The 24973-nt window shown below is 44.7% G+C and overlaps 1 protein-coding gene across 1 annotated transcript; it reads right to left on the bottom strand.

Moving 5' to 3' along the window:
* Positions 1-24610, bottom strand: LOC116939598 (polypeptide N-acetylgalactosaminyltransferase 18-like). The gene is made up of 11 exons (XM_032948194.2): positions 24237-24610; positions 21605-21800; positions 18099-18265; positions 11936-12122; positions 10401-10598; positions 8651-8765; positions 7142-7327; positions 5777-5914; positions 4822-4917; positions 3479-3637; positions 1-2342 (listed from the first exon to the last, which is right to left on the bottom strand). Exons 1-11 carry the CDS (start codon positions 24442-24444, stop codon positions 2205-2207), a joined length of 1788 nt encoding a protein of 595 aa, XP_032804085.2. The 5' UTR covers positions 24445-24610; the 3' UTR covers positions 1-2204.
* Between the last annotated feature and the right edge of the window lie 363 nt (positions 24611-24973).

Below are 24973 nucleotides of genomic sequence, written 5' to 3'. Positions count from 1 at the left end.
TCGTGTTAAATATTTATTTTGAGATTTGTCAATAAATGAGTCGTCACTTGTCATTCATGCAATGTAATGCATATGAACATTGGAAAAAAATATATTAAACCTTTTAAATACAGCAATTCAGATAAATGTAGTACACAGCAGCAATTATTTTGATCGCACCAATATAATAATTTTAAAGTAAAATTTCATCAAGTCACCCAACACAAATATAATATATTTCATGTAATTGTGTTAAACTGTATACCCATTAATATCAGGCCAGAATTAAATTACTTCATGGAATAAATGGCCGTAAATTTGCACATTGTCAGATATATTGACACGATTAGTAAGCCCTAAAAATCCGTGGCGCACGCTTCATCGTTTTGTTGACAATTCCGAGATTGTCACAATTTGGTTCAAAAGCGTTTACTGTACAGTTACTGCTCCAAGGTGCTGGAACCATCTTTTGGCTCCTCTTGGGATCTCCATTCTGCTGCCATATCTGGACTTCCTTAAACCAGTGGTCGGCATCCAAAAATAACAAGGGGCATTTTTTTTCTTCAAATTCGATTAAAAACACCCCTCAATATTTCAAGAGCCGCAACGCGTGTGAATACGGAGACGGTGGTTCCTTAACACATAAACGACTTCGTGACGAAGCAGCAGGTCCTTAAAGAGCCGCACGCGGCTCCGGAGACGCAACTCCCCCCCCCCACACACCCCCCGCCTTAAACGGATCCCATTGAGGTCACAAAGTTTCAAAGTGTGAATGTACATAATTGTGTTTCAGAAAATATTGTTATCATTCACTTTCTTTTTAAATAACGTACAGTATGTGTAACTGCTTTGCTGCCGCTCTTGTCTGCTGGCCAAGCCGCCCTTGGCAAAGAGAGGTACAGCCCAGTTTGCTTAAATCGGGTAATCAACTTCTGACAGAACTTCTGGCTTCATGGAATACTGCAATAATTCACGAATACATCAACTTCACATATATGAATAGTATGATCTGCAGGGAATGGGATGAGCACTGCATCCACAATCTTCTCTTTATCCACAAATCAATCTTAGGTGTCTGGCAAAAACTTTAGTGCAACACTATCAGGGCTGCCTTGCAGCAGAAAATGAGATCGATTATTTCGTCTGTTTTGGCTTTGCTAGGGAACAGGGTGGATGCAGCAGAGGCTGTGCATCTTTTTCCGCAGATTTTAGGCACGAGGAATTGATCATGGTTTTGTCAAGATGTTGAGTAGGTAGCAGTGCCTTGTAGCTGATCATGACCCTCTGTGGCAGTGTCACGTGTTGTGTATTGTCAGGGGCTGCACGTCAGGGCCGCGCTAAAGGCCACCATGGGCCCGCGAGCCTTGCAATGAAAAACACTGCTCAATGGAACCACTCTGTCTCTACTCTCTCTTTCGTGGCCTCCTCAATTCCCTAATTTATAAACTCCAGATGATTGAAAATCCCACTACCTGACTTTTCACCGCATTCATCCACGAGATCACATCCCCTCAATACTCGAGTATATCCACTTGCCCCCAGTCCGATCCCGGATCAATCTCTGCTGCCCCCATTGTCCTGGAAATATTTTACTCCAGCCATCTGTGCTGTCGGCTCCATGCCCCTGTTCAAGTCCAGGCTCAAAACCTTCCTCACCTCCTCTGCCTATGACGGACTGCCTCTCTCTATAAGTCGAGGGAGATGTGGAGGAGGTGAGTACCTGATTGGAGAAAATAAATTTGGGGCCTGGAATTTCTTGAATAAACTAAGTCTGTGGGAAAAGGGAAACGTATAAGATGTTGCCAATAGAAGTGACGGGTGTCATGAGCATGCCATGATTGAACTTAACTTTTGTGATGACGACATCCAGAGGATGGCGTGGGGAATTATAGGGAACATGCATTAACTGAGGGATTGGTTGATCACGAGGATGAGATTAAGACCATTTGCAAAAATTGCCAACCTATGCAGAGCAGTTTGTCATTCAAGAAACCTCGTATACTGAAGTTTAATTTCAGAAGTTAATTGGTGATCTACTCCATAGAGATGATAATGATAGTAGTCTTAAACAGTGTTATACAGTCCACCTTAGCCATATTAACTTTTATTAACACTGCAGGGAGTTTTACTTTCTGCTTTTGATCAAACACAACTTACGTACAATTAAACGATGTATATATTATTTAAACAAAATGTAAGCTGCCTTATATACACATTGCACTTTTCTATGATTTCTGGTAATATGCCAGAGTCCACTTCTGGCCAGAGCAGGGTTGCAACACTAAATCCACCCCATATTCACTAGCGATGTTATCTACGATTTCCATGCACTTTGTGTTGTCTTGAGATTTCATCTGGCCATCCTGCGCACCACAAACACAACATGGAATACATCCGATTAGAAATCGCAGAAAGCTTTGAAATGACTCCTCCTGCTCTGTCCCTTTCCGATGATCCATCTGATGGACAAAATATTACTGGATATTAATATATCCTATGCATGTGCTATCCATGAAGTTTATGAGTTAGTGTTTGAAAGGTTACAATGATTAGAATACATGTGTCTTCTGGCAGGCTTCATATTTATTCGTGCTTGAAGTGCATTCTCATTCGAGTTGTATTCCGTACCACTTTCAAGGCCCCGACATTCATATTCACTTTAATATGTCATGAATGGTGTGGCGGATGACCACATCATACACCGCCATGCCCGTGTGTCCACATCCAATCTTGCCAGAGCCGTCTTCTTAGTCACGGCTCTGCTCCGGCTTAGCCTCCGACACTCATGCTCAGCTCAGGCTTTGAGCCGCTCAGTTTGCTTCGAAGGCGCGTCAATGAGCGGCTCAGCCGTGGCTAAGGGACCACGGATGAGTACCGGTTCAAGTTAGACGTGGCATCTGAGCTGGCTCACTTGAAATCAGAGGCAAGCCTAAGTGAGCCAAGCAAGCTCACTTGCTAAGAGGAGACTCAGCGGATTCTGAGGGGTAAATAAGGGACACGTTTCCCTTCTAAAAGAATGGAGGTTCCCTTTATGGGCGGGTTTTCCCAGTTTGTTTCATTTTACGTGCAACAGAGAAACGCTTTATGATATACTTAATAGTATAATTAAAAATGTCGAATATCGTACAGCACATGGCCTTTGGAAGAAAAAAATGTTTTCTTTATCCACCGCAGAACAAATATTGGTATAAAATATGAACGTGTAGGTTTCCGTAGCCGGTTGTAATCCAAGAGCAGTTTTGCCTGGCTGGGCTGCATCTTCTGGTGGTGCACCAGGTGACTTCGTATTCACACTGCTAGACCGTTTGCCTTGCAGTCCTCTAACTCAGCTGGACAAATCCCCATTGGTCAACACCGATGGAAAGCGCTGACTGCCTGCCGCGGACACTAATTTCTCAAAACCTGTTGGATCCCCAGTTAAAGATGAACGTACAGGCGTGTTTAACCTGCGTTGTACAGCATCTGACACATGTGGTACACAGCCTCAACGAGAGCTTACCTCAAACAGCAGGAATCGCCCTTGATCCGCAGAGACGTCGATATCCAACAGAGACAAGTCCTCTCCATTCTCAGAGATGCCGACAGTCGTTCTTCCTTGCTCCGAATTAGTGAGCTTAAACCCGACCATGATAAAATTGGAGGGGGTTTGGACGACCAACTGCAAAACAAACCCCACGCGGGTTTCGGGTGAATCGTGTGAGATGGGCCGAGGACGTTCCGATCAACAATCCGCGTCGCGGCTTGGCAATACTGAGCAAATCAAGGCAAATGTGACAGAAATGGTTTCTATTACACGTGCTGCTGCATGCCTAGCTCCTGACGTGGCTTTCTTTGCCCCACCTATCGAAGACGGGCAGTCCGCCATCCGCAGATCTGGACGTTGCAATGCAACTCCCGCCTCAAACTCAACCACCGTCGTAATACGACAACGAAGGCTCTGCTGCCCGACGCTCACATCGACGATGTCGCTGCTGCCCCTCGGGTGGAAATTCCCCAGCAGGCGAACTCTCGCTCAGCTACAGAGCCGCATCGCGGCGTGGAACGACCTCGCAGACGAGCGCCAACGAAGCCCCCCCCAGTCGCAACTCGTCCGCATCTTGGGTGCGAACTCGCACCGCCTCTTCAGCCGTCAGAGCCAAAGAACGTTCTACATGAGGCGGCCGTGTGTGGCATTTATAATGCGTGATGTGTTTGCGAATGTATTTGGGTGCGTTATGCACCGTACAAAAAAAGCAAGCTGCGTAAGTTGTAGGTTTGAACTGTGACGTGCTTGCTGTGGGCGAGTAAAGAGGCACCCTGGACACCCTTGCAGGCCAGATATTCCACCTGAAGGAATTTCCAGGTTAAATATAAAAAAATTAACGCGAATCAAAAATGTTAAGCGCTTTGCATCGGCACGTAGTATGCACGAAAACATGAATACAGAGATGAGCACATGGTATGGTGTGTCGGAGGTGATGATGCATCTTATCAGTGCCGGATTAAGCTAGTGCGAGGCCTGTAGCATATGTTGTTATAAAGGGGCCCTAAATAATAAAATAAACACATGAATATTAAAACGCAATTTTTTTACTTGCATAGTAAAGTAATTGTATTTTTCATTTGCTATACAGCCAGATAATACGACAAATCGCTAACCTTAAACACCCATCTGTTCATAAATGTTGAAGGCAATATAGTACTATAGTAATAAAGCAAGTGGATAATCACGGAACCGGAATTGATATGCTTGAAAGCATTTAGCGCAGGGCCCTTGAAAGTGCGGGGCCCATAGCATGTGTAGCTACTTTTGCTCCTAGGATAATCCGGCACTGCATCTTATACATTAGAAATGCGATTTACCTGGGGTTGGTATCCAAAACATGGGTAAACTATCGGTTTATTTTTCTCTGGGTTTCCTCTGTCCAAGCATACATCTGTTCTTTTGCTGTTTGTCAACTGCACAATTGAAATAAAAACATTGTCAAGCATAACAAGTATACATTAACATAACACATTTTCTGTGTACAGTCTTGTGGAACTGTGATTGTAAGCTCTATCCGAAATAAGGAAGCATTGGGCACGATGTATGGTTGCTGCGATATCAACATTTTCACGATATAACATTGCGGATATAATTTGCCAGAAATTTGAAATTGCATTGAAGTTCACTCAATATAAGCGTGCCTGCATATTAATATTCGCAACTTCACAATCTACAGTACCTATATCCTATATGTTAATTTGGTAAATTGCAGTCAGCTTGGGATTTCTGGTGGCTGACGTTTTGTTTAGAACGAAGATCTTATCCAGTGTCATCGTGTGCACATTTGGCATGCGCTCCATTCTTATAACACCAGGTGATCGCCAAGGCACTGCCTTTCACAGACACAGTGTGCAATGGTTTCGCGGTAAGGGGCGACGCAGCAAAGCCCAATCCCCACGGAGTCATTTTGTGGGCAATTTTGTATTAATTTAACCGTGACGCTGGCACACAATGGGCGACTATTTTCAATTGTCGTCGCGAGATTTTGAATATCCCCTGTGAAGCAGATGTGCTCGAACTTTATCATCAACACCCCCGCAGAAGTAACCAGGGCCGCCTGCCGGGATTGAACCGCCAACCTCTGCAACAACATGCAACCGCTGGGCCACATTACGATCCTTCACAAGCCAATAAAGCTTAGAATCTCATTATTTCTCATATATATAAAAAAAACATAATGCACTCCATCTAAATGGCAAACTTCATCGGCCTTTTAAGTGACAATGTTTCATACGCCTCGCAATAAAAATCACAAGAATGAACATTACTCACAACTCCGTAGCGGACAATTTTATGGCGGAGGTCGAACGACGGGAATACGTTTTCCAGATACCATTTGAAGCTCTTGCACTTGAGTAGGGTACGCAGAGCAACTCGTTTGGATATGTCGCCTATGTCAATGCCCGAGCCCTGCAAAAAAGATGTGATCAAAGCATGCTCATTGTGCTGCCACTCTTGTGCCTAACACGATAACGATACGGTGACAGTGAGAAGATAAATCCTGCATATTAAAGTTTGATACGGGTGTGGTACACATCACATGCTCCCAATCAAGTTATAGAAAGACAAATTGTCATCAAGACACGTTACGCCTGGCTTCTGTAGTCTACAGAATGTAAGTTTGTAGTGGTAACTTGATGCACTCATTTCAGCTCTTAGAAAATGTATAAACAGATATCAAACACACTGCATAAAACAATAAAAATACAAATCACAAAGGGAGTCGAGCAAAGGAGATACGCTCTCAACCAAGGATATTCACTGCAGCAGTCGAAAATATTATTCAAATATTGGGGGAATAAAGGCATCAACATACAAGGAGACAGTATTAAGCATCTTATATTTGCTGACACTACTTGAGAATATTTGTACAAGACAGAGGAAAGTGGAAACAAATGATAATGTGCAGTGGACACCTACGGGCTATCTGATGATGATTTTCTGACAATAAAGTCATCGTAATAACCGATCAAAATCAACTACAGGAAATGATGGCGAAAAGCCTCAAGAAGAAGGCCACAAAGTTGGGCTCGAGATAAGTGCGAGAAAGGAGAGTTTCTTGCAATTTTGCACGACTAGGAAACATCCATCTGCATGTCGAGGTAAGCTGCCGAAGGCGGATCGAGATGTGACTCGTGACAAAGAGAGGTGGACGAGATTGTGCTGGAGTACTTTCGGAAAGCTCAACTTGATAGTGAAAAGCAACATGTCAATGTGCCTCGAGACGAAAATTTTAATCAGTGCGTTTCTGCTCAGACACAAAGGTCAGAGGTGTGGACATTGGTGAAAGAAATCAAACAAATGCTGCAAAGTGTGCATGCACTCGTACATGCTTGTAATTACAGGACAGAAGAATCAACGGATGAGAGAACATACACTGATTAAAAACGCGACTTAAAAAATGTAGTTCAACCAGGTGAGACCTCGTGTTGGCATTTCAGAAATGTAGCCTTGGGCAGGACACGAAGATACGAACATCGAAATGGCAGTCATGAGAGGAAACGCACCCAAGAGGAGTGGAATATATTGCGACATCACCAGACCGCGTGGGACGGTGAGAAGTTGGCGATTGCTGCTGCCGATGGCACTTTAGCAGTTATGTTTTGCATGCACAGATGCGGACACGGTTAAGCTTACTTGAATAGGCACACCCCAAGCCATGTAGACCATCCACTTGTATTCGTCCATCCAAATCTCGGCGACACGCAGAGCGTTTCGTCGCATGTGAATCGACAGGTCCGGCGCGTACGGCTTGTAGTATCGGGCGATGTGAGCCACGCGAGAGCAGGGCAGGATCTCCACTCGACCCCCGCACTGCCAGGTCTGCCGACACGGCGTGACGCACGCCCACGAATGGGCAGTCAAGGGTTACACTTCAAAATTAAGAGATTTAATAAGTATCGCGTGTGTAAAATGTGTCATCTTGAGATCGTGATGAAACTATATACAGAACTGGAAGTCGGATTTCTGGAATTGTTGTGCATCGAGATAACCACCATCATAACACCACCCTCCTACCTTAAACGCACACACACACATACACTTATCCCCATTTTCAACTGGCACATCCGGGCCATCACGGTATGGGTGTTTTTTTTCCCACTGGCGAATTGCCATGCCGAGCTGCAATCAATCCCTGTGCGACATTTGAAAAGAGGCACTGGAGACCATTGCAGCAATTGCCCTTGACACTTCAAAACCGATCGCTTATTTTTTGGTGGGACTTATAAACACAAACGGCCATAGAAGCACCTACCAGCAGAATGTGAAGCACATGAGAATGGGGGCACGTTTAAATGTGCGCACGTATAGTTTGTGTCGCCCTATATTCGACATCAACATTTAAAAATGGTAACTTGTTTCACTCAGTAATCCTATATAAACACAACCCCAAGCTCAAATTTAGTGCTAACATTGAGGGATGATAGCGACTGTCTCTCAGATCAACTTCCTTCAGCAATATATGATTGAACAACCAAACTCCGGGCTGTTTTCAACATTCGGGATCTCATAAGCAGAGCCTGCCTTGTTAAACCACTCATTTTTTGTTGCCAGACTTTGATGACAGATAAATCATGGATCAACACGTCTTTGAAGATGTCTATATAATAAATCCTTATTTATCAACACGTCTTTGAAGATGTCTATATAATAAATCATTATTTATCCAGGAGATACTATTATTGTTATTAAGAGTCCAATTACTTTTCAAGAGGGTCCTGCAGATGTTTTCTGCCAATTTATTCTGAGTGATTATCCAAGTGGGAGGAAACCGGAGCAGACGGAGAAAACCCAGGCCTTGCACAAGGGGGCAACACTCTTCCCCCATACAGATGGAAAGAGATGAAGATTAGTCATCTTGCTATACAGCTTTCTCCGGGCGAGCCAGGGTTTTAGAGCCCTCTTCGACGCCCATGGGATGGGAATTTCATAATCTTTTTGTGATCCACCAACCGTCGCCTATACAGTGCTAGATCGGAGACCACATCCATCGATCCCCACGACCTGATGACCATGAGAAAGTGACGAGGCGCTACTTTGATGACGTGTCTATATCATCCAAACTATCGTCATTATGAAATGTGCACTCAAGATAGCCAGACCACTTAGTTTACATAAATGCAATGCATGTACGTGTAAACCTACCCTTATTCCCAGCTCCACATTCTCTCCTCCATACACCAACATGCCTTCATCCAGAAAGCCAATTTCTTCCAGGTAACTCTTGCTGGCTGCCATGCAGCCCATCACGGCAGGGCTCCTGATAGGAAAATTTCATCGTTGTGAAACGCACGCATAATCTTCATGCCCATTGTCATCGATGCTGGACAGAATAGCAATCGCAGTCTCCGTGTTACGAAGTTGTCTTTGGGTTCTTGAAATTGATGAAACTAAAGTTGTATTGCTGACAATATAGAGCGTGAGGTTTTCATTTCCCTGCTGCTGGTAAAAAATGTATTTGGGTTGAGGATAAGGGAATCAAATCTAAGGCAGGAACGATAAGTGGGACACACAATTCAATAATGGCCTCTTCCATCAAAATATTGGCACTTTCACGGTGGCTAGATGTTAACTACCTCACCTGGCATACAGGATGTTGTTGGTTTGATCCTGACCCTGACGCCTGCTGTATATTTGGAGTTTGCATGTTCTCCCTGGGGTCGTGTGGATTATCCACCGGGTCATGCGGTTTTACCCTCCACATTTATAATCAACATCACGCGTTCAGAGTATTTGGCTGCTATACATTTCCACAGGATACGCCACTTCCTTGAGCTATCATTTGTGGCCAGTTCGTTTCTGAAATAGAGCTATATAGCTCAGTGGGCCTTACATGGTAAAATAAAACTAGTTCAGTTTTATACTCTAGTTTTCTAATTTCTTTACGGGACACACACCACTGTGCAGGTTTTCACGGTCGTGCTGTATAGCTTTTGGATTCTTGTTATGTTCGGTTACCCTGGGAAGTCTCACCGAGTCCCAGGACTTTTTTTCAGGGGCCTCCTATCAGGTGTTCACATTGGCCGACACCAGTTACACTGCACATACAGCAATCCCTCACCAACCGTGTTTCTCGCATCCTCGGTATTTATATCGCCACGGTTTTCCTTCGGCGTACCAATTTGCCAACCGCAATATGGGGTTTTGTGTATCCGCAATTTAGCGCGGTGACCGGCACTTGTGATTTCAAATCACTTGTGATTTGAAATAACTTGTAATTTCAAATCACCCCGTATCTGTGCTCCCTCCGTGCATTGTCTCATCTCCCAGCTCCCACCAGGTGGAGGGCGGGCAGAGCCTCTCCTCTTTCTAACAACCACCTCTCCCCGTTATCATCAATGTCATCGTCATCACCATCGACTGCAAACCTCAGTGTTAAATGTAATTAATTATGTTATTTGAACATTTATGATTTTTATGTTATTGTGTATTTTACATGTGTTTAGTGAAGGAACAAAAGCAACTTAGGCTTTGACGAGTGTGACCGTGGCCACGGCTACCCAAACTCTCTATTTCCCATAAGGCCCAGAGCTGCATATCGTTTTGCCAACTATGGCGGTTTTAGGAACGTAGCCCTCGCGGTTGGCTGGAGTAGGAAACTGCAGGACCTGGGAAGGAAATTGGAGACCCCGGATGAAACCCGTGCAGAACCGGGGGAGAGAACACAAACTCCGCACAGAAAGGCGCCCGAGTGAGGAATCTCCCTGCGAGGCACCATCGTGACCAATGTGCCATCCCACCATCCAGAGTGAATTCCACATGCACACATCTTGTTGCATCGTCCCAGTAACCACGCCAACGTTGGGCCTCCGTTGCCATGTGGACCAACGTTGGTCCAACGTTGGCCCAGCGTTCCACGTTTACTGGGGTGCCACCTTGGTGCTTCATCTCATACCGGATGGGGGCTGTGGGATCGTTGTTGGCGATCCAGTCCAAAGGAGGGCTGTTGTAGACGGCCCAGAGCTGCACGTCGTACGCTTGTGCTTGCGACTCGAAACGATTGACCAGGAAACTGTCGTATAGTATTTGGTCGAATATCGTAGACACAATCACCCTCCGGTTTTCTTTTATCCTTGCCAATATAGGCTCTGCCCTGTAACGAATCGGTGATAAAGGAAGCAATTTGTAACTTGATTACAATGGTCGAACAACGTTTTGGGAGGAGAGGAGGACACGGGGGCTCACGACAAACAATGCCGTCTCTGTTCACGTGGGACACCCCAGGCTCATGAAAAGAGGAGTCCTAGACTCACACAGAGACACACAGACTCACACCGAGATCCATAGCCAGACACAGACTCATAAACTCACACAGAGACCTATAGACCCACATAGTCACAGAGACTCATAGGCTCGCAGTGATCGTGAGTTCATGATGTGTTCCACCGTTAGTTGTTGTGCGCTGCAGTCACATTAGGAAATTATTTTATTTGGTAGTGGTTTCCTCGATGAGGTTCGTATTCGGGATGACGTTTGCATTTTTCAAATCATTCCTCCACCAGCGTAATGTAACATATGCCCTTTGAAGGCCCCCCAATGCTGCACGGTTAATTGGGATTGTGTTACCATACCTCACCACGCTGGTCAGTGCGGGATGGTGAAGTGGGTGACCAGAACCGGTTTGGACCTCATCGCCAGTGATGCTCGCCATGGCCAAGAATCAAGCGCAAGTCGTCCGGTTTATAGTCGAGCGTACTCAGGGCCGGATTAAGATTTTATAGGCCCAGGGGGCCTACAGGTACTGTAAGGCCCCCAGTAATATTTTCAAAAGGAAAACAAAGTTAAAGAAAAATAAAATTTCTTTTTACAAGGCTAACAACAAATAAAATTCAGCATTCACAAGTGAAATAACTTTTCACTTCATTTCTGGAGGCTCTCCAGCTGGCAGAGGACCCTGGGCTGCAGGCCCTAAAGCCCCGTGCCTTAATCCGGCCCTGAGCCTAGTAACCACTGCTCATCCCACACACGGCCGATATTGTACGAGTTCAAAATAGCTTCTGTTCCCAGCAGGTGTCTAGCTGGAGGAGTTACCTCCTGTCAAATAAAAAAATGTTCCACCTTTAAGTTCAGCTTCGGGGCTAGTCAAGGTAACGTGACATTGCAACAATGTGACAAGCGAATAACTGCGTGCGAATTTCACCGCCTGACGATTTCAATCGCTTGAGACAGGCTACATGAACAACTTTTTTGACATGCGTCAAATTCCAGTGAACACTCATAGTTTCAAATTATCACACGGTTGTATTAGATCGCCCTTAAATTACTTGAGCGGTCCAGGCAGTGTGGATGCGTCGTGGGTTTTGAAAAATGTGGTCACACTGCCAGATTAATTAAATACTGTTTTAAGAACCAAAACGTATCGAGATAAAAAATATATTTTTTAAATGGGTGCGTAGTATGTGTGTGTGTGTATTTGTGTGTATTATGTACCAGCCAACCGGGAATTCCACGTGCCCATCCATAACTGCCACAACGGATCCAGATGCAGCTCTGATGCCGGACACACGGGAAGCACTCAATCCGAGTTGCTCTTTGTGCCGGATGATCCGTATGGTGACGTTGGTCCGCTCCCTTGCGAACTCCTGCACCTTTTTCGTCATCGTTTCCTGCAGTTCGGCTGAGGTAGAGACACCAATAGATAGTCGCATCACATGAGCAGCAGCGTCTAGCTGTATATAAAAGTCACTGGAACGTGTTGAAACAACGAGAACCCATCACTTCTGTACACCCAGAAGTACACGTGGGTGCACCACAATTAGTCAATCGATAGGTCGCGTGTGGTGGGGTAAAGTGTGGGTACTCCCACCTCTTTCAAGATGTCTCATCAGCGTGAAAGAGTAGGCCACATACCCTCTAAAGCAGAATCAATAGCTCTTCATGTTAGTTTACTTCATTAAGACGATTATTAATCTCAACTGTATTGCATTTGGTGTCAATGCATTTTATACTTGTGTAGTGGATTAACACGCGCATATAGGGTGGATGGTAAAGACGCGCGAGTTATGGACAGTGGGGTCACGTCGGGCCGGCCAAGTTCGGCAGCGGGGAACCGTGGAATAGAAACGGCCCAATTAAGTTGGTACGTGATATATGGCTGTGATTGGCCGGGGTTGTTGTCAGCGGCAAAGTGGCGCCGGGGTGTCTGGAGATAGAGGGGGCGAGGACAGGTGCGGGGGACGTGGGGCGTCGTGGGCATGCGGCCTAATTAATTGGTTGTTGATGAGAACGGGAATATATTCAGGAGACAGGGAAAGCGAAGAGAGTTGTCGCTGGGACTGGAACGGAGCAGGTCGGGGAGAGACGGAGAGAAGACATAGCCTAGCGATAAAAACCAACAAGATCATCACAAGCGCGACCTCCCTAATCGACCCAACTAAACGTTCCTCCCTAAAACCTTCTGCTGCAAGACCCCCTAGATTCTATGGTCTTCCCAAGATTCATAAAGAAGGCACCCCACTACGACCCATCGTATCCACGATCAACTCCCCTACCTATAGACTAGCCCGTTTTATGTCAGATACCTTGCTGCCTTTCACTGGCAAGACCGCCTCAGCAGTACTTAACTCAGCCCAATTGGTCTCTATAGTCAAAGACGTTGTACTGTCCCCTGACGATATCCTTGTCAGTTTCGATGTGGTCTCTATGTTCACCAAGGTCCCAGTACCTGATACCATTGAAATAATTGAAAATTTGGTCCAACATGGACTAGACCCCGATACACCTGCACTGGTTAGGAACTGCCTCAAAAATACCTACTTTACTTGGAATGGCTCCTTCTACAAACAAAATTAGGGTACCCCCATGGGATCCCCCTTGTCACCAGTGATAGCCAATATTTTCATGGAGAAATCTGAATCAGACACCATCCAGACAACCACACTCAGACCTTCCCTGTGGAAGAGATATGTAGACGACACTTTCGTTATTTGGCCACATGGCCTCCCGGCTTTGAACCTTTTCCTAGACCACATTAATTCCAGACACCCCGCCATCAAATTCACCATGGAAGTAGAGAAAGATGGCAAGCTGCCATTCTTGGATGTTTTGTTTGAGAGGAGACCTGATGGGCCATTGGGACATTCTGTCTACAGGAAACCCACCCACACAGATTCCTACTTGAAACCTGATTCCCACCACCACCCGATGCAAAATAATTCTCTCATCAAAACGTTATACCACAGGGCTCATTGCATTTCGGACCAACACCACCTGACCAGTGAATTAAAACATGTGCATCTGGCCCTCAAAAGGAATGGATACTCTGACCGTACCATCCGCCAAGCTGTTTCTCCCTCCATACAGAAACAACCACTTGATACTCTGATCAAAACCATCACACTGCCATATATAGCAGGCATTACTAAAAAGATCTCCAAAATTCTAAACAAACACAGGATCCTGGTCCGGTTCAATACAGTACACAAAATCCGTGACCTGATCTCTTCCGTGAAGGATGTCATTCCTGACTTACAGTACCCCGGAGTTTACAGATTGATCTGCACCTGTGGTGACTGCTATATAGGGGTGACAAAACGACATGGCTCTGACCGAATTCGCGAGCACAAATCAGATTTGAAACAAGGCAGAACGAATTATTTTGCCATAGCTGATCACTGTTACAACGCTGTGGGTGATCACGATATAATTTTCTCCTATACCAAGGTTCTTTGCAAACCCACGGGTTTTTATCAGAGATTTGTTCACGAGGCAATTCAGATTTACAAACACAGACACAATTTCAACCAAGAAGATGGTTTCAAATTAAGCAACCATTGGAAAGATGTTCTAAATCGAACCAAACATTAAACTAATTTTCAATGGTACAGTATATTTTTTCAAGTAGTGGTATCCCAAACTTTCGCAGCTGCTTAAATTCCCTTTTCACACCATCAATATGTAAACTCCCCCTCCCCCCCTCGCCGGTCTGCACATGTTCACCCCCTCTACACCGTTCATCATGCTAAGTCCGCCAATTAAATGCTAATTTGTATGCTAATTCCTTTGTCAAGGCACCTTAATTCTTCTCACACAAGCTTAAAGGTCTCGGTCTGAGCTTGGCTGTGTTCACTCCAGTGCTATCCTCGAGACAGTCTGGTCCATTCACCTGATGAAGGCTACTTGTGTTGTGGCCGAAACGTCGTGAATTTTTTATTTTTTGTTGTTTTATACTTTTACGTGACTTTACCGAATAGAACCAAAGAGTATGGATCCTTGCAGTCACGAAAGCTTCAAATCTAGAAAGGGATAGTGAGAGTTGGAGACTATTCGTTACACCATGGGGCCTAATGAGGATTACATTTGTCTGTTTTCTGATGACCAGTTTTTAAATTAGCGTATCAATAGTTACACTAATATGTGCTATTGGGCACCACGGTGGTGAGATGTTAACTACCTCGCCTGATATACAGGGTGTCGTGGGTTTGATCCCGACCATGACGCCTGTATATTTGGAGTTTGCATGACTCTCTCCCCCGTGGTAGCATGGATTTTTTTTTATCTGGGTCCTCCAGTTTTTCCCCTCCATATTTAGAATCATGGCCAGATCACCAAGATTATATGGCCTTCCAAAGATACACAAAAAAGATACACCCCTTCGTCCTATCGTCTCCACTATCAACTCCCCCACCAACAAACTGGCTCGTTTCTCACTCATTGTTTTTTTCGGTAAAGTCACGTATGTAGAAATACAATGAAATTATATTAAAACAAAAACAATCACGACGTTTCGATCACAACGCAAGCGATCTTCATCAGGTGTCAAGAACAAATCACGGAGGTAAATACAACAAAAAGATGAGAGACGAGAATTCAACAAACCTGAAAAAACATTATGTGAAGCACATCCAGTCAGGCCAACAACACAGTTAGACACTTCCTGGCGGACCACGAATTTCAGAAGAGTGTTAAATTTCGTGTTCAACCTTTGGATTGCACATACCAGCATAGATAGAATGATAAATACGAGGTACACGGTCAGTAGAAATACATATACAAGTCCATCAAGAGGTAAGGAGGGAGGAAAGACTATCAGGGAGGCAGAGAGAGAGGGGGGGGGGGGGATGAACAGAAGCTTAAATAGGAAATACGGTTGGAGGGGGGGAGGGGCCAAAGGTTGAACACGAAATTTAACACTCGTCTGAAATTCGTGGTCCGCCAGGAAGTGTCTAACTGTGTTGTTGGCCTGACTGGATGTGCTTCACATAATGTTTTTTCAGGTTTGTTGAATTATCGTCTCTCATCTTTTTGTTGTATTTACCTTCGTGATTTGTTCTTGACACCTAATGAAGATCGCTTACCTTGTGATCGAAACGTCGTGATTGTTTTTTTTTTAATATACTTTTATTGTATTTCTACATACGTGACTTTACCGAAAAAAACAATGAGTAATTTTATGCAGTCACGAAAGCTTTAATACTTTATGGCTCGTTTCTGTCTGATATCCTGCGACCTTTCACTGGAAAAACCACCTCTGCGGTACTAAACTCTACTCACCTGGTATCGACAATCATGGGTATTTCCCTGTCCCCAGACGACCTGCTTGTCAGTTTTGATGTGGTTTCCTTATTCACCAAAGTTCCGGTACCTGACACCATCACAATCATTGAAGACTTGGTTCATCAAGGACTGCATACGGATGTACCCCCCCTGGTGAGACATTGCTTAACCAACACATACTTCACCTGGAATGGAACTTTCTACAGACTGAGGGCACCCCAATGGGCTCCCCCCTATTTTCGGTTGTAGCCAACGTGTTCATGGAAAAAACTGAAACTGACGCCATCCAGACTGCCACTCTACGCCCGACCTTATGGAAGAGGTACGTGGATGACACCTTTGTCATCTGGCCACATGGCCGGCCTGCTCTAAACCAATTCCTTGACCACATCAATTCCATACACCCAGCCATCAGATTTACCATGTTGGTCGAAAAAGAAGGCAAGCTACCCTTTTTGGATGTCTTAATTAAAAGGAGACCTGATGGTTCAATGAGCCACTCTGTCTACAGGAAAGCTACCCATACGGATGCTTACTTAAAACCGGATTCCCACCAGCATCCATCCCAGAAGAACTCCCTCATCAAGACTCTATACCATAGAGCCCAATGCATTTCCGACCAGGAACACATTGCCAGTGAACTCAAACACATACACCAAGCTCTCAAGGCTAATGGTTACTCCGACTTCACAATCCGCAAAGCCATCACTCCAGTCATGAAGAAGGATCCGCTTGAGGAGCCATTCAAAACCATCACCTTACCCTACATTGCGGGGGTCATAAAAAAGATCTCCAAAATCCTGAATAAACAGAAGATCCAGGTCCGATTCAACACAGTACATAAAATCCGTGATCTGGTTCCATCTGTAAAAGATGTGGTTCCAGACATACAGTGCCTGGGCGTTTACAAACTAAAGTGCCTCTGTGGTAGCAGCTACATTGGAGAAACCAAACGACATATCTCGGACCGCATCCGTGAACATAAAGCAGACTTGAAACACGGTAGGACGAACTCCTCAGCCGTGGCAGATCACTGTTATAATTCAGTGGGCTCACATGACATTGACTTCTCCAAGACGGAGGTTCTCTGCAAGCCATCCGGCTACCATGAGAGATTCGTTCATGAGGCTATCCACATATACAAACACAGAGACAATTTCAACCGAGAAGATGGATTCTGGCTTAGTAACCATTGGAAAGATGTTATAAACCATTTTGGATCTTAATTGATTGTATTTTACGGTGACCTTCAGACCGCAGTCCATTCGCTGGCATTGCCTCTTAATACCTCTCACACCATGGTTAATGGTATGGTTTATAACATGTGGTATAATAATAAATAGTATAACATTATAATGTTTAACATAATTCATAAGGCAATATATAGCATCGTAATTGCATAGTGAATATACAGCAGTGTGGTATATAGTTGGGTTCATAGAATAAGACAGTGTAATGTTACAAGTCTAATATTTTATAGTCTAAAGTATAGGGCAGTGTAAAGTAACGCATTGTATATATCAAAGGTGGAATTTGTCTATGGATATGATGTTATACCATGTAGTTTAGATTGGAAGGTATAATATTGTATTGTATAGTAGTCCAGTTTATAGCATAGTTATAACGCAACACAACACAGAGCAGCGCACCTTGGCTGTTTTTCTTCTTTTTCTGTGTTCCCAGCCCTCCTCCTCCGCTCCGGAGGTGGGGCTGGGTAACATGCTAATTCATATGTTAACTCCGCCCACACAGCTTAAAAGACGCGGTCCGTGCTTGACAGTGTTCACTCAAGCTCTGTCTTCTGGACAGACCTCTTTCTTCACCTGAAGAAGGCCACTTGTGTTGTGGCCGAAACGTCGTGAGAATTTTATTTTATTGTGTTTTATTTGTATAATTTTATTTCCATTCTACGTGACTTTACCGCAAGCATAAAGATGATGAATCCCTGCAGTCACGAAAGCTTTAAATCGAAATTTTATTTTGTAGTCGACAAACCCTTTGAATGATAAAAATTCCAACTATTAAATTGAACCATTTTTTTATTTACATTAATATGATAAAAAAAGACCGTGGGACGCAATTGTATGCGAAGCCTTACGCAGGTCGCTCCTGTCGTCGACGAAGATGACCTCCTTGAGCAGGTGGGCGGGTGTGTTCCGCACGGCCGAGTGCAGCGCTCGCAGCAGTATGGACAGCCCCTCGTTGTAGAAGATGAGCACCAGGCTGAGGTCCGGGAGATCCGAGGGATACTGCTTGGTGCTGCATCTAAAACACATAGAGACCAACACACACACAAAGACAAAAAAACTAAGATTCCCCCGTATAGCCTGAACAGACTGTTGGGCCAAGTGCTGCTTGCGAGCACCTATGAAGGCCGGCACAGCACACGAGGGGGTGGGTGGCCAGCACTATGTCCGACCGTTTGTGTCCCTAATTGTTCTGCCTCATGGCAGGTGTGGGTGTGTGTACACAGGAATTTCCTGTTTTGATGCCGAGTTTGGTCACGTGACCAGGAAGTTACGATGTAAGGTTCTCTCAGCCATGCGGCAGGGTGTCAGCCATTACACAGAGTACAAAATGGTGGCACAAAGAGCGTCCCCGTGAAGACATATGCAACTGTTCATTGAGGGACTTTAAGAAGCATTGTCTGCAAGTTCGTTTATGTTCTTATCATACTGGACATGCTGTTATAATGTTAGAATGACCGTTATGCTATTAAATTGTTATGATAAATGAGGCCTAGTTAACAACGAAGCCTGCCACTCACCTTATTGTGAATGTTACTTGGGACTGAATAAGTCGAGTCGGACTTGTACCCATCTAACCTTATTGCGATCTTGAGAGCAAGGATTATGAAATATCTCATGCACAGTTCAGTGTTATGTGTGTAGTGGTCGACTTCACATGGACAACTTATTCTTTTCTCCGACACCACTTTTATTACAAACTCTCCACATTACGCCTGCGGCTTCATCATTTCTCTGCTCGCCACAGCTCGCTCGCCCTCCCTCGCCACGCTCCCTTCCCTCTCTCACTGTCTCACCGTGTCGTCTCTGTCTCTCCGTCGCCCGTTGTCTCTGTCTCTCTCCGTCGCTCCGTCTCACCGTCTCACTCTGTATCTCGCTCTGTCTCACTCCGTCTCTGTCCCTGTCTTTCCTTGTCTCTGTTTGGTCTCTATCTCTCTCAGGCTCTATCTCATCTCTCTCGTCTCCGTCTCTCTCCCTGCCTCTCCCTGTCTCGGTCTGGTCTCTCCTTGTCCCTATCTCTCCCTGTCGCTCCTTGTCTCTGCTTGTCTCTGTCTTGTCTCATTGTCTCTACTCCACTGCTAGCCTGTTCTGTCTCTTATCTCTTCTCTCCGTCTCTCTCCGACCTGCTCCGTTCCAGTCCCAGCGTCAACTCCAACTCCGCTCACCCGTCCCCTGAATATATCCCCGTTCCCATCAACTACAAATTAATTAGGCGGCGTGCCCACGACACCTCGTGTCCCTCGAACCTGTCCCTATCACCCCCCCATCTCCAGACACTTCGGCACCACTCTGCTCCTGACAACATCACCCGGCCAATCAGCCATATATCGCATACCAACTTCACTGGGCCGTTTCTCTCTCACCGTTCCCCATTGCCGCACCTGCCCAGCCCGACGTGACCCCACTGTCCATAACTCGCGCGTCTTTATCATCCACCCTGTATGCGTCGTGTTAATCCACTACATGTGTAGTGCTGTACATTTAGGCTGCAGTATGGTGATTACACGATGTGCCATTATTTAACACAGTAGCTTATTCTCTTGTATGGCTGTTCAGTACTAATGTGGGTGCCTGGTCCATCCAGGATCTATTGTTGATTTTCATGTTATCTAAGACAATGTTAAGATGCTGTAGTGATCATTCATTGTATTTATATTTCCAAGTATTAACAGATGCTGTATTTTGTGATGTGTTTTTCCATCAGTTTTACCTCGTTCAATTAATTAAATACGTTTGGAGTCGGATGTTCACCCTGGCTCTGAAGGTTTATTGAATGCGAGGTTATCTACTCGGATAGTGGTGCAACGCAGCGCACAGTGAGGCCGAGACACTAATGGTGATGTTTATTTCCACACCCCATCCACACACACATAGAGATCGGCACAAAGACAAAGATCCCCCGTATAGCCTTAACAGACTGCTGGGGCAAGTTCTGTTCGCGAGCACCTATGAAGGAGACCGGCACACACATACAAAAAGTTCAACGGATGCTCTGCGTGCGTGATGTAGTTTGTGCTCGCTCGCTGGTTACTTTTGGAAACCAACATTGTTGGTATCCTTTTAGGTTACCATATGGAAACAAATGTCATCGAAGTTATTTTATATTGGCAGATTCATACATGATCATTCACCAATGACTCACATGTATGATATAATTTCACACATTTATAAATAACCTCACGTGTGCCATGGGACATTGCCATGTACCTCCATGGGGTCCGCGTACCCCCGGTTGAGAGCCACTGCTTTAGAGCAAACGTAGGAGCAGAGATACCCATTGGGTTGCGGTGAATGGTAGCGTTGAGTTAATGTGCTCTGCATCTCTGAACAATTCACACTCGGAGGTTGATTTCATCCTGACTATGTGAGGTCACCCGGGCGCGGTCACTGAAGGGTGCTTCGACGTTTAACTGAACGTGATCTCTGGGTGTGACACTGGGAGCGGCACTCAAAGGCAAATTGCGAGCTGGGGAGGCTCGTGACGGGCATCAGCAGAGTCGGGACCACAATCACCTTGAACCAGAATCGTCTTGTCGGGTGATTGTGGTTCCTCGTGCAGCAGAGAGTGAGAGCGAGAGAATGGAACACTCAGACGTCACTTGCTTGTGTAAAGAAAGAAGAGGAGTAGATCTGGCCTGGCTAGCAGGTCTCGTTACTTTGCACGCTTTCGGATTTGGTGTTTGGGATGTTCTAGAATTGTGCGCTTGGTAACACACATTTTGACGTTATTAAAGGACTGAGATTATAAGTGCCTTGGGTGTTGGTGTGGTTGTCTTAGTCCATGTGTCATGTTACTTAATTGTGAGTATATCCCGCTGGCGAAATGTTTGAACTCTTTTGAAACGTGGGATATTATAATTGCAACAAAAATAAAACACCCCTAGACCAGTGGTTCTCAACCGTGGTTGCGCGGACCCCAGGGGCTACGTGGCAATGTCCCAGGGGGTTATGCGAGGTGATTTATAACTGTGTGACATTAAATCATACATGATAGTTATTGATGAAAAATCGCGTATGAATGGTGAACAGTGTTGGTTTCAAGAGTAATAACGCCACGCAATGCAGAGCGTCCGTTGAATTGTTTTTTGTTTTCGCTTGCAGTTACTGGCGACTTAGGATACCTCACAAAATGGGCAATTGGTTAAAATGTTGATGTTCGTTATTCATACATTAATTTCTTAGAACTATGTTGGGTCAGGCAAGGGGGGTACTCGGTTGAAACACAATTCAACAAGGGGATAGTTCAGTAGTCAACAAAGTTGAGAAGCACTGCTCTACAGACAGCGGGAATCGTTCATTATAATTCTGTTGAATGATCATGATCTACGTACACCACGACGTCGATATTTTTCCTCACCCTTGTGGTCGGTAGTCTGGGATATCTCTGTCTAGAGGCAAGCGGTCACTCAAGTATATATTGTAGCCGTAGTCGAGGAAGCCGGCACAGACTTTACGCTTCTCGCGGAGAGTTAACTCCTTCCCCCATTCTGAAAAAATCACCGTGTCCGGCCGGGAGACCCACGAATTGCCGGAGCAAATTGGTTTCTTCTTATCTGAAAAAAAAGAATAACAACAGGCAGAGTGCATTGTTGAATGACAGACCAATGACAACTTGACAATGACTGCTACAAATGGCGTTGAGCGGCCCTCATTCCCTCATTCCACAAACTAGATATATATCTCTCGTTGGTTCTTTCGGTAAAGTCACGTAGAAAGAATAAATAAATGTAATAATAGCATACGACGTAATTCCTGCAGTCACGAAAACTCCAAATCAAGTTAGAAACATCTCATTCGCCATATAACGGCATTGTTATCCATACTCTTTGGTTCTTTCGGTAAAGTCACGTTGGTAGAAAAATGTAATAAAACAAAAAATAATATATCACGATGTTTCGATCACAACACAAGCGGTCATCCTCAGGCGGAAAAAATAATCCAGCAGTTACAAGAAGGTTATATATGATAACCTTGTCGTAACAGCTCTCTCGCTGGTTCAGCAGTTCCACTGCTGGATTATTTTTTACCGAAAGAACCAAAGTCTATGGATTCCTGCAGTCACAAAAGCTTCAAATCAAGACTGCAACTAAAGTACTTTTTTCATCAAACCTATGCATTTCTTAACATGATAATTGGTTTACCGATTGAGAACCAAAGGGTGCAAGGCTGTAGTAGAGGGTAGAGATAAGGAACCACTGATCTCGAGCAAGCAGCATGTGCCCTAACCGACGCAGAGTGCCCACTGCAACACCCACATTACGCTGTGACATGCATACGGGAACATACACACGGTGCTGTATCGCAGAGATGATATAAACCATCAGCCATTCACATTTATATACTGTACATTAAAAAAAATCCATCAGGTTCCATTGTGGTAAAGTGCTGTCTCCAACTCTGATTATCCTCCTTGTTTCTCTGGCCTATCTGTGTGCTCTGAAGAAGGCTCGTTGCCCGAAACGTCACCTATGATATATTTGAGAGCGCAGTGTTGGTGATGAGTGTGTTTGCGTTAATCGAGCTTGTGCACCACTCCCAGCGCAGCGTCTCTAAATAATTGTCGCAAATTTCAGTGAAGGTATTCGACAAGGCATGCGGATTTTATAATCGTTCAACCAAGAAAGGCCGTTGAATGTCACCGCTTTTAAGAAGCTGACACCACGACATCAATAAGATCACTGCTCGATCGTCACGAATCAAGGTGCATTCATCCGTTTGTTCACAACGTCGCAGCAGCTCCCACGCTCTGGCGAAACAGCTGTAGATATAGCTGGAAGTCGCCTGATGAAGCTAGTTGTAATTACTGGCGAAACGTCGTACTCAGATTGCAAATGTTGTGGCTTGGCTCTCTAACAAACCGGTAAGCTGTACTAGTGACGAATTGCCCACGTTCCGTTTACGTGACAAACCTTACTAATTGGCTGTGTCGGGTGGTGGCGGGTTTAACGACACATTTATATATTTACGCGATCTAACCCCCCCCCCCAAAAAAAAAAACCTGGTATATTGGAAAATATAGACACAGCACAGATGGAATCAGAATTTAGCATTTCGCGGCACACGCAATATCGTACTTAAAACGAATCCACATATCAGCGCTCTGAAAACTCGAACACGCCATCAAGTAATCTTCATTTCCCGTGTCATTTATCGCCCTCGATGGAGTCGGCATCGGTGCGCATTACAGCAGAACGGGAACGGTAGACTGGCGGGGTGGGGGGGGCACTAGTGCCGGATGAAGCTAGTGCGGGGCGTGTAGTATATGTTATAAAGGGGCCCTAAATAAAAAAAGAACATTAAAACACGAAATTTTTACTTGCATAAAGTAATTGTATTTTTCCATTTGATATAGTCAGATAATACGACAAGTCGCTAAACTTAAACACCCAGTCGTTCATAGAAGTTGAAGGCGGTATAGTACTATAGTAATTGAGCAAGTGCAGAGTCACTGAACCGGCATTGATAGCTTGAAAGCATTTAGCGTGGGGCCCTTGAAAGTGCGGGGCCCGTAGCTACGACACATGTAGTAGCTACTTTCGCTATGAAGATAATCTGGCACGGGGGGTGGGGGGGGGGCACGGGAGCTCAGAAAAGTGCAAAAAAAGACTGAAAGAAGCGCGTCACACTCTCAGCGGCAACTGTTCGCAGACTATAGTGCAACCTTGCGCAACGAAGAGCATAAGAAAAAAATAACATGTTAAAGAAAACTTACTCTTTGTTTTTTTCGGTAAAAGTCACGTATAAATTAAAAATAATAAAATAACAATTTATTTATATGTGACTTTACCGAAAAAACAGAGTAATTCTTGCAGTCACGAAAGCTTCGAATCATGTCTAAAGAAAACTTTTTTTTCTTTTTAAATTTTCCTTTTTTTAGGAAGTCAAGCCTGACGAGAAACATCCTGCACAGACCACGGAATATGTGCAGGACACGCGGACATTTATATGTGCAAAAAAGACAGGTAAATCGCACTAACATTGCAACATACCTTCAATTAGCTTCCCCAACATACTCTCAATTTCATCCAGCTGTTCGGCTAAAGGTTCATGCATCCGTTGCTTTGTCGAAGTGGCATGGTCTGCCCGAGTAGATAATGCATTGTTACACGTGTTGCCAGAGAAGATCCAGTGAAAGTTATAGATACCGAATATGAACAATGCTAGCCACAAAACACGTAACTTCACAGGCGATTTCATGGTGACACTTTAAGTTGATTTCAACGGCAACTAAAGCTGCTGCTGTTTCGACACCCTGCATTGACAATGAGAGTGTCACATAATACACGCCTCTATATCTAGCCCATGCCCTGAAAGCATGTCGCAATGGCTTCCTCATTCTGCCATCGATCACTCCCGATCAACACGTTTTACGACCAATTCAGACATCGTCGCAAGACAAAGAGGCGGAGCGAATGTTTTTCTTGCAAAACGAGGCAAAATAAATATTGCCAAAATGCAAATATTTGATCAGGCACAAAAAAATAATTTTGCATTTGTAACTTAGCTCACGCATTCCTGTGTGGAACAGGCGCGTCGGGGCTGGCTGTGACCACAATATTATGCCCATACGATGCTCAAATTGTTTAAATTAACGGAAAGTAGAACTTTATGAAAGTTGTATTTCCACATCTATGTTAGGGTCGACTCGGTCCATGGATATGGACCCGTGCTAATAATAAAAAAGTACGTAGGTGGCTTTTGACTTAATCAGTTATGAGCAGGGCTG

Source organism: Petromyzon marinus, chromosome 6 (assembly GCF_048934315.1).
Source record: "Petromyzon marinus isolate PM22_M1 ecotype Great Lakes invasive population chromosome 6, UKy_Petmar_22M1.pri1.0, whole genome shotgun sequence".
NCBI lineage: Eukaryota > Metazoa > Chordata > Hyperoartia > Petromyzontiformes > Petromyzontidae > Petromyzon > Petromyzon marinus.
The sequence above is the reverse complement of the archived record's forward strand: the minus strand, read 5'-3'. Positions and strand labels throughout refer to the sequence as shown.

Coding starts and splice junctions, on each gene's coding strand:
- LOC116939598 (XM_032948194.2), bottom strand. CDS start 24,444: ATGAAATCGCCTGTGAAGTTACGTGTTTTGTGGCTAGCATTGTTCATA. Junction 18,266..21,604: donor CCAGACTACCGACCACAAGG/GTGAGGAAAAAT, acceptor TATGTGTTTTAG/ATGCAGCACCAAGCAGTATC. Junction 10,599..11,935: donor GTGGAATTCCCGGTTGGCTG/GTACATAATACA, acceptor GATTCGTTACAG/GGCAGAGCCTATATTGGCAA.